The 11,106-nt window shown below is 41.2% G+C and overlaps 1 protein-coding gene across 2 annotated transcripts in view; it reads left to right on the top strand.

Annotated features, from left to right (window-relative positions):
* The first annotated feature begins 7,297 nt into the window (after positions 1-7,297).
* The window catches only part of CEP126 (centrosomal protein 126), an 85,981-nt gene continuing 82,172 nt past the window's right edge, over positions 7,298-11,106 (top strand). For both annotated transcript variants that reach the window (XM_090267827.1, XM_090267826.1), the window contains exon 1: positions 7,298-7,663. In XM_090267827.1, the coding sequence (XP_090123953.1) occupies positions 7,536-7,663 (128 nt within the window). In that variant the 5' untranslated portion in view covers positions 7,298-7,535. The remainder of the gene's footprint in view (positions 7,664-11,106) is intronic.

Below are 11,106 nucleotides of genomic sequence, written 5' to 3'. Positions count from 1 at the left end.
CATTGTAACCATAAAGTGGTTATTACTAGTTTCTATTAAATAGAACATATTTAACAATTTATGAGAGCATGCTAATAAAGTTAAGTGTCTGACTTCTGGCCAAGGTGGAGGCATAGGTAGACATGCTACATCTCCCTCACAACTAAGAAGGAATTTACAGCTACCTCAAAAAAAAAAAAAAAAAAAAAACCAGAAGATTCAGAAAATCTAACTACATGGAAGTTCAACAAATGAAGAAATACTCAGCCAGACAGGTAGGGGGGGCGGAGTTGGGGTGGAGAGAACATGGTGTGGTGGCGGCAGTAGCTGTGGCAGCAGCGCAGGGGCTGTAGCAATGGTGAAAAATACAGTCATACATTTTAAAAGTAGGGAAGAAACCTGGGAAGTGATCCCAGCCCCAGACCAGACCATGCAGCTCAAGGTTCCAGAACCGGGAAAAATAGAGCCACATTGCTTCTGACTGTGAAAACCAGTGAGGGTTGGGACAGAGAAAGAAACTGCTGGTCTCTCAGCAGAGTCTGCTTGTTTAGTATGGAAAGTGGAAGAAGTGCCTGAAAAAGAGGCAAGTGCTGAGCAAGCGGCATTGTTCCCTCAGACCCCTCCCTACATACAGTGCCACAATGTGGTAAAAATGGGTTGCCCACACTGACAAGTATTTAAGGTTCCATCCCTTACAACATAACAGGTGAAACAGCTCCACCTAAGGCACAGAGGAAAACAGAGAAAGCTGTCAAGTTGAGGAGACAGAGAAGTATAGCCCAAAAGGGGGGGGAGGGGAATCAAGGTTCCAGTGGGAGAACTCAGCAATGAGGAGGTAGCCAACCAAACATACTCATAGTTCAAAACACTAGCGATAATGGTGCTCACAGACTTGACAAACAAAGGTAAGCATAACAAAGGCATAAGGGAAGAAATGAAGGCTATGCTGAATGAAACAAGGGAACCCACATGAAACCAGTGGTGAAGGGAAGGAAACCAGGATTCAAATCAACAAATTGGAACATAAGGGAGAAATAAATAGTCAACCAGTACAGAAGGAGGAAACAAGAATTTTTTTTTTAAGGAGAGGCTTAGGAACCTCTGTGACAACTTTAAACGTGCCAATATCCAAATCATAGGAGTGCCAGAAGGAGAAGAGGAAGAGCAAGAAACTGAAAACTTATGTGAAAAAATAATGAAGGAAACTTCCCTAATTTGTCAAAGGAAATATACATACAAGTCCAGGAGGCACAGAGAGTCCCAAACAAGCTATACCCAAGGAGGACCACACCAAGACACATCATAATTAAAATGCTAAAAGTTAAAAATAGAGAATTGTAAAAGCAGCAAGAGAAAAGTAGAGAGTTACCTACAAAGGGGTGCCTATAAGAATATCAGCTGAACCATGGGTATGAACTTGGGGGGGATTGCTGGGGGAGGGAGATGCTGGGTGGAGGGTAGTAAAGGGGAGAAAATTGGAACTATTGTAACAATATAATCAATAAAATACATTTTTTAAAAAAAGAATATCAGCTGATTTCTCAAAAGGAACTTTGCAGGCAAGAAGTATTCAAAGTGTTGAAAAGCAAGGACCTACAACCTAGATTATTCTATCCAGCAAAGCTATCATTTAGAACGCAAGGGTAGGTAAAGTGCTTCCCAGACAAGGTCAAGCTAAAGGAGCTCATCATCACCAAACCATTATATATGAAATGTTAAAGGGACTTACTTAAGAAAAAGAAATATCAAAACTGTGAACACTAAAATGACAACAAAATAACAACTATAAACAACAGAATCTAAAAAACCAAAACAAACTAAGCAACCAAAGTGGGAACAGAATCATAGATATGGGGAGCATGTGGAGGAATGTCAGCTGGGAGGGGGAAGGGAGAGAAGGGGGAAATGGTGCAGGGATTAAGAAGCATAGTAGGAGGGTGCAGAATAGATGGGGGGGTGTTAAAAATAGTACAGGAAAGGGCAAAGCTAAAGAACTTATATGCACAATCCACAGACATGAACTAAGTGGGGTGGGATTGCTGGAGAGAGGGGGGACAGTGGGTGGAGGGGGGACAGTGGATGGAGGGGAGCAAAGGGAAAAGAAATTGGGACAACTGTAACAGCTTAATCAATAAAATATACTTTAAAATAAATAAATGGAGACTTCTGGCCAAGATGGAGGCTTAGACTGACACGCTCGGTCTCCCTCTACAACTAGAAAGGAATACAACTACCTCAAAACAAAAGATAACTAGAAATTCCAGAAAATAAAACTACACGGAAGCCCAACATACAAAGTTATAAACCAGCGGTGCTCGTCGAACGGGTAGGAGGGACGAAATCGGGCACTGCTGTTTGCAGTAGCAGCGGGGACAGCAACAGGGGGAGCAATCCCAGCTGCAGTCGAGCCCAGACAGCTCAAAACCCCAACACTTGGAAAGGCAGTCCCCCCATTGCCTCAGACAGTGAGCCGCAGAGGGTGGGAGGACGGATCCCAGTCTCTCAGCGGAGAATAATGGCAGGAATCGATCTTGGACCCCAGCCCCCACTCAAAGTGCCACAGCACAGCAAAAAAGGTTGTGGATCACCGCCGGTAGCCGGGTAGTGATGAGTACACGGGGCTCCGCCCCCTACAGCCTACCGAGAAAGCGAGGCAAAACACAAATCTGTCAAAATGAGGCAGACAACTATAGAAATCCTGATGACGCAGCTCACCAGGCAGCAGATGAAGAATCTGACAGACGAACAAATAAGAAACCTTTCAGAGGCTCAATTCAAAGCTATAGTTAATTGGTGGCTTACAGAATTAACAAAAGATTTGGAACAAGACAAAAAAGGATTGAAAGCCACTCATACTGAAACGAACAAAAACACATACGAGACAAGTGGTGAGGAAATAAAATCCAGAGATCAAATCAAAAAACCAGAACATAGGGAAGAAACAGTCAACTATTGCGGAAAGAGGAAACAGAAAGTAAGGAAAGTGAGGAGAGGCTCAGAAACCTCTGGGACAGCTATAAGAGATTGAACATACGGATTATAGGATTGCCAGAGGGCAAAGAAGAAGAACTAGAAGTTGAAAAATTATGTGAAAATATAATAAAGCAGAACTTCCTGAACTTGGGGAAGGAAATAGACTTACAGATCCAGGAAGCACAGAGAGTTCCAGAAAAACTGGACCCAGGAAAAACCATTCCAAGACACATTATAATCAAATGGTCAAAAATAAAAGATAAAGAGAGAATCTTAAAAGCAGCAAGAGAGAAGAAAAGAATCATGTACAAAAGGGGTCCCAATTAGACTATCAGCTGACTTCTCAAGGGAGACCCTGCAGGCAAGAAGGGACTGGCAAAAAATATTCAAAGTAATGAAAATCCAAAACCTACAACCACGAATACTCTATCCAGCGAAGCTGTCATTCAGAATACAAGGGCAGAGAAAGTGCTTCCAGGACAAAGTGAAACTGAAGGAGTTCATTAGATCCAAACCACTGTTACATGAAATGTTAAAGGGACTTGTTTAGGAGAAAGAGGATCAAAACTATGAACATTAAAATGAAAACTGCATCACAAGAACCAACAACAGAAGCTAGGGAATCGAAACAAAGGCAAACTAAATAGGCAACGAGAGTGGAAAAAGAACTATAGGTATGGGGAACATATTGGGGGGAGGTCAGCAGGGAGGGGGAAGGGGGAAAGGGAGGGAGATGGTACAGGAATTAAGAAGCATAGTAGGAGGGACTGGAATAGACAGGAAGAGGTTGAGAAGAACTATATGCACAACCAATGGACATGGACTAAAAGGGGGGACAACTGGAGGGAGGGGGGCCACCGGCTGGAGGGGAGCAGATGGAAGGGAAATTGGGACAACTGTAACAGTATAATCATAAAACATATTAAAAAAAAGAAAAAATAAAATAAAATAAATAAATGAAGTTGAGTGTTCTAATAAGCATCTCACATTTTGCATTTGAAGCCTAAATCTTATTCCTTCTCCCACCTTCAGCTTAACCCTCCCTATCTTAGTGAAAGGCAATACCTTTTATCCGCTTGTTCCAGTTCCAAATCTGAGTCACATTTGACTTTTATTTCCCTCTCACTTACCACAACCATTCATTAACACATCTTACTGGCTCAAGGTTAAAATTTTGAACACTTCTTGCCACTCCCATTACTACCATAATCTCTCATCTAGCCAACTATAAAAACATTCAAACTAGCCTCGTTATGTCTAGTCTTATCAACTATAGTCTAAATTTCCCCATAGCAGCTAGAGTGATCCTTCTTAAAGGTTAAATTAGATCATACTACTCTCCTACTGAAAATTCTTCAATGGCATTCCCCCCATTGGAAGTTGATTTTATATTAATTTCTTGCATACCCTATACATCCCCACCAAATCTGAAATACATCCCCCATGCACTTCTCCAATCTCATATACTAGTACAATATGCCTACCTTACTCTGTTCTAGATACAGTGGTCTTATTGCTGTTCTTTAAACACATCATTAAAACACTGCCCTCAAAGCCTTTTGCATTTACAGCACCCTATGCCTATAATATTCTTCATTCAGATATTTGAATGGCAACCTCCTTTCTTCATTTAGACCTCTGTCCTAATTTCCCTTTCTCAGAGGACGTCCCTGAGCACACTACCTAAAATAGAAGTGACATCCATCTCTGTCTCCTTACACTACTCCATTTTTCCTGATAATACTTTTCCCTACATGAGTGGAAGGAAATATAAATAAAAGCTTCATGAGCATAGAGACTTGGAAGTTTTGTTCACTACTGTATCCCCAGCACCAAGAAAGTGCTTGGCACATACTTAGGGTGTATTTCCTTAATTAAAGAAACGAATTAATTTATGGTTTTGGAGTGTGAGAGAATTAAGCATTCTATTTAATAGGAACACCTGGCTGGTTTGGCTCAGTGGATTGAGCGTCGGCCTGCGAGCTAAGTGTCGCTGGTTCGATCTTCCAGTCAGGGCACATCAGAGAAGGAAAACTCTGACTCCAAAAAACCTCCGCTGCCTTGCGGCATACCTCTTCAGGGGAAAGGCTAAGGGAGTAAACCCCGACAGAAAATCCGGAGCCGGAGTCCCTAAGGCGGTTTGACGTTGTAGTCAACACCGGCAACTCCTGCGGCGCACCTGAAGCCAAGCTGTATTGACTCCGTCTTTCCCTTGGACCCTTCAGCTGCGAAGAGAGGGGGGGTCTGCTGCATGGGCAACAGCAGACCCTCCATATCACCCTGCCCAGGCTCTGTAGCTTCAGCTTCACTGGAGAGGACACTCCAGCGTCATCGCAAGATGTCGATTCAACACGGGAGGAGACAGATACCGTGTCACTCCCGAGTCGGACTGCACAGCCATTCTCAGCGGTGCAGATAGACTCTTAAGAAGCTACACCATCGTCTCTCGAGATGGACGGCTGCCGATACGACTTAATAGGAATGTCTCTTCTAAGAAAACATAAAGATTTTAGTATATTTTTTATGTTTTAATCATATTTGCCTTTCCTGTCAAGAGATAAATTTATAAATAATTCAAATTATCTTTTTATTATACATGTATCTAATCTTAAAGCCTTTTTTAGAATCTAGGACTATATAACTTAAATAAAATGTGGAAAACCTGCTTAATATTTTGAATAAAGAAATAAGTTAAAGGTCAAAAATCAGTTTCTGTATTTTATTTTAAAAAGTTGGCAACACTGTGTTTAAAATTTATGTTCTTGGTTATTGTAAGGTAACATATGAATGAAGAATGTTTATATGAGGAAATATTTGTAGGCAACCAAATCATGCCTCTTAATGCTAATCTACCATGCAACAAAGCAGTAAGGTTCCTAGGAGTTATGAGATATAAACTAATAATAAAGTAAAAGCTAGGTTTTCAGGAAGGCCAAACATGCATGCCTAAATACTCCAAACAGCAACCACAACCTTCTTTCCTTTTATTTTCACCTTGTTCTCTTTCTCTCTCTCCCTCCGTCCTCTCTCTTTCTCTCTCTCCCTCCATCCTCTCTCTCTCTCTCTCTCTCGCTCTAATTGGCCATAGAGAGACAGACTTGTGATAATACCAATGGGAATAGAATCAAGGTCAATGCCTGTGGCCAGGCCAGGTAAAAACTTGCCAAGGTAGTTAATTCTCCAAGTGTACACATTTAGCCTTTTTTTGCAAAAATTAAATATTATATGCTCTTGGCATTGCTCTGAAGGGGCCTTATGTGTTTTAAATCAAAACTGGATTTGTTCTTGCACTTTAAAATTTCAGTCACCGGAACACATTTCAATTTGGTCATTGCATCCAACTTTGCAAAAACTCCATTTTAAATAGTTTCAACTGGAAAAGTTTATTATTTGAACTCTAAAAATGAACAAATTGGTTCACAAAGGCAGAAACATTTGAATGATGGGTGAATGACCTTTTCTGTACATTCTGCTTCCAATCTGGGAATTTTTTCAACAAAACAAACAAAAACCCCTGGTTGAAATAGTCAGAATTTATATGTACTTTTACAATGGGCTCCAAACGAAAATTTTAGCCTTTTTTTCAAATTTTCACTTACATTGTCATTAAACTGATGGCTCGAAAATCCATTCAATTTTCCATACCCTCTGCAACAATTTCAATATGATCTCTTTTGGCATATCTTCCCCGGAGATTGCTGTGTTAAATCTGGACTTCTTTCCAGGCCACCGATACTGTGATGGTCTATTTCCAGAATCTGGCAGACACCACTAAGAGTCTTTGAAATATAAGACTTTTAAATCGGGGAAATGTCCTGGAAGACGACTGCAGAGGAAATGGTAGAAGTATCATGGAGTCGGTGAGAGAATGCAGAAAGGAAATTTCCACTTCAGAAGCTTTTTTAAAAGAGAAGAGTGATGTCCCAGAAAGACTCACAACTCAGACCCCACAACAGGATTCGGTAAACAACAAATCCTACCCTGAATTGTGCCCAAGACAATCACTTCAGAAACCCCACGTGGGTGTCTCTGAGGATTTCGCAACTCGCTGTTTTTCATCACTCTCAATACGCCCACGAAAACATCCTCATAAAAAGGGAAGTAGGACTGAGTCGGGTTCTAACGCACAACTGAAGTCTCCACTCCTGCAAAGACTCAGGTACCTGGACACGCCAGGGTTCCCACCCGCCGCCAGGAGGGCGCTTGGAGCCAGCAGGGCTGCCGGAGCCTCCAATTGGAGGCCCCGCCCCTCCAGCTCCGCCCTCCCAGCCCAGCCCCGCCCCTCCTCCCTGGTTTCTGTCGCGAAGGACGCGCCGTTGGTTGGTTGTCAAGATGGCGGTGGCAGCGTTGCTGCCGCCACCTGTCCCATTGCCAGGCGAGTACGCGGCCGCAGCTGCCGTTGCCATCCTAGCCGCTAGCGCCGCTGAGTGCGAATCCGAGCTGCCGCGGTCATTCCTTCCGCGCCCGTGAGTGAGGGCGTGAGGGACGGAGTGTAGGGAGGGACAGAGGAGGAAGAGGAGGAAGCAGGAGCTGCTATGAGGGAGGCGCTAGGGGAGAGCCCGGAGGCGGCGCTGAAGTGAAGGATGCTGACAGGGAGGGCCGGAGCCCGGAGCGCTGTCGCGGGACTGGGCACCGACTCCTCGGACACCCGCGACCAAGCCCCCCTCAACCCTCGTTTGAGCGGGAGGCGTCACCGACCTGGCGCTTACCTGTATCCTTCCTTCGCAGCGTGGCTCCCGGGGCAGCGTGTTGGAAGCAGGGCCCATCTTTTTTTTTTTCGTTAGATTCCCTTTACCACGGACGGAAGGTAATAGAAACTAACCGGTCATCTTAGTGCGGGTATTTGCTTTAGCACTGTCGTTGCTCGTCCTTAGAAATGAAGTTACTCCATTTTATCGTATGACCGCTTCCCTCGCCACTTTGTTATCCCACACCCATTCTTCAACTTCGATGTAAATTTTTTGCGAATTTTAAAATACGTAAACTGTGTGTTCTATGGAGATTGTTGTATTGCCTTCGAGAATTATGTCATATGTCCTTTAATTCATGATTGATCATGCTTGGAGAGAAGTCCACAAATAAGTAAAACGTTTATCTTGAAAAAGTACGTTTTAACAGTTAACCTAACACATCGCTAATTCATTTACCAGAACTGCTAAAGCCGTGCACAGTTGAGTATTTTGTTTTGTTTTCCATGCTTTGCCCAGTCTGTTGCCAAAGAGACAGCAGAGAGAAAATGAGAAGCCAAGGGCCTGGCTGCTTCACGCCGGATTCTCTCTGACCTTTCCCACCTTGGATGCAGCTGTTGGTTACATTGTAGAAAATTGAACGACTGGGGGTTTTTATTTTCAAAATTTGTAAATCATGTTTATTCCTCCAGAGAATGTGATTATAATTAGCATTTAACCTTTCTATTCTCAAAGGGCTGGGTTAGCAGGGATGGTGTTGTATAATCACCTTCTTTCATCTTGTCATGCAATGGAGTTATCTTCCTAAGTTAACCCCATTTTATCCACATTTTCTCCGACTTCTTCTGGGACGTTGCAATTTTAAGAGCAAGTTAACAATTTTAATTTAGTGCCTGCTCTTTGGCAGACTCAGTTCTAGGTACTAGGGATAAAAATCTCAGAAGACATATGTACAGAGCTACATATCTTAAAATATTCCTCCTCCGATCATTCTTTCTTCAAGCATCTAGCCCTTCTGTGTTTTCTCTCTATGGCTAAGTTCTCAAAATAGCAGCCTGCAACAGCATCTCTAGTTCTTCTTATCTATTCACTATTAACCCACTCACTTTGGCTTTTGCCTTTGCTTCTTCCCAGAACCAGCCCTCTCAAAGATGTATTCTGAAATAAGCAACATTGTTCTCTGTATGCATCTGATTTTGTCCCCTTGACATTGTATTTTCTTGGATACTAAACTTCTATTACAGTGACCCTGATTTACTGTATCTCTAAATTAGAAAATAGAAAAGCATGTAAATGGCTCACTAACAAAGTGTATATTCCATCATTTTCACTAATGAAATGGTTGTAGACTGAATTCTTTTAGTTTTATGTGGCATAAATGTTGATACAGACATCAAAGAAATTCAGCAGTACCTTGAATGTGCCCAACAAGACAATTCCAGAATTGTAATAATGGCTCCCTATAAAGATGTAAATTACTAAAAATATGATTAAAATTTAAAAAAGCTGTAATTAACCATTTCAATAGATGCCCAAGAGGCTTTGAGAAAATCCAGCAACCTTTGCTAGTATGTGTGTGTATGAAATATCTACATGTATATTTTTGCTAGTATACATAAAATATATAGAGTATATATATTTATATTAGAATAAAGGAATACAGACATTAAATCAAGAAAACCATGTTACAAGTTGAAGAAACATATAAGCACCTTTTATAAATATTAATTTGGACTTTCTTAGTGTCTGTAATGCTTCCCATTGAATACCTGGTACAAAGTAGGTGCTCAAATTTATTTGAATGAATGACTAAATGAGAAAAAAAATGAAAGATCTGTAGTCTTTTTTTAAAAAAAGTCAATTGGCCCTGGCCAGGTAGCTCAGTTGGTTAGAGTGTCGCCTGATATGCCAAGGTTGGGGGTTCTATCCCCAGCTAGGGCACATATAAGAATTAAGCAATGAATGCATAAATAGGTTGAACAACAAATGTCTCTCTCTCTCTCTCTCTCTCTCTCTCTCTCTCTCTCTCTCTCTCTCTCTCTCTCTCTCTCTCTCTCTCTCTCTCTTTCCCCCTCCCTTCTTCCCTCCCTTCCTCCCTCTAAAAACATTTTAAAAATTCAAGTGACTTGGTAAAATTTCTACATGTGACTTTCAAGTATTAATTCAATACTGAGAGACATCCAGTTTTCTATTTCAGTCAGAATTTCTTGACTCTGCTCTAAAAGAACAAAATTTTATAATGTTCACCTAATTAAAATTAGCTAAAGTGAATTGTCTGGTGGCACCCTCACACTATGCCTCTTTTTTCTCATAAATATCTCCAGTCTTTTCCCCTTCCATTTTTATCCCAGCACTCATTTTGTCTCTCTTTCCTACCCAGTTTATAGCCTATTCTTGGTTACCTTCACATATTCCCTCACTAACATTATTGGTCTTTACACTCAAAAAGGATGAGCAGAGTTAGCCAAGCATGTACCAAGAAATAATAGCATGTTCTGTTAATAAATATCTTACTGTGATGGTATAGGATTCATGCAGGGAAATGTTGAGAAATTATGTTGAAAATTATAGAAAGTATTATATTCCAAGAAATTTGGAATTTATCATAAAGATGATAGGAGCTTTTGGAGAACTACAAAGAATGAGAAAACCAATCAGATTTGCAATTAGCTGACTTTATGGAGTTTCAAAGAGGATGACAAGTTTAGAAGTAAAGAGATGAGACTACTGAGGTAGCCCAGGCAAAAGATTTAGAATGCCTGAGCCAAGGCCATGGAACAGGTTACAGAGAAGAAAATCAGGATAGCTCTAATAAATTTGGCATGAATATAGGTTGTATGATACATAATTGTTTGTTATAGTAACATATTTAAAACAACCTAAGTGAGCTCCAATTGGAGAATGACTAAATTGGGAGAGGGAGTGATAAGGACGAGGTGGAATAGATAAGACTATGCTTTTAAATTATAATCATTATGTGCTACTTAATCCTACAACCCATAGTATTCTTGGGTTTGTTTTTTTTATGTTAATTATATAAAAATTACCTTTTTAAATAGGTATTTAACAATGATTCTTATGGAAATATCTTCTACGGTACAGCTTATAGGAAAAAAAATTTAACCAACTATCTAACATTTTTTATACTTGAAGATCATACTTTGAAAAGATGCAAAGGCAGCAGCATTCTTTATAATTCAGCAGGCAAAAGTTGTGTATAATACACATTTTCATATTTGTATATAAACAAATATATATCAGTCAGTCGCCAGTCGGCAGCCGTCCGTCTCGAGAGACGATGGTGTAGCTTCTTAAGAGTCTATCTGCACCGCTGAGAATGGCTGTGCAGTCCGACTCGGGAGTGACATGGTATCTGTCTCCTCCCGTGTTGAATCGACATCTTGCGATGACGCTGGAGTGTCCTCTCCAGTGGAGCTGAAGCTACAGAGCCTGGGCAGGGTGATAT

This window comes from Furipterus horrens, unplaced genomic scaffold, assembly GCF_987537825.1.
Source record: "Furipterus horrens unplaced genomic scaffold, mFurHor1.1.pri manual_scaffold_2, whole genome shotgun sequence".
NCBI classification, from domain to species: Eukaryota; Metazoa; Chordata; class Mammalia; order Chiroptera; family Furipteridae; genus Furipterus; species Furipterus horrens.
Note: the sequence above shows the minus strand (reverse complement) of the source record. Positions and strands in the feature narration are given on the sequence as shown.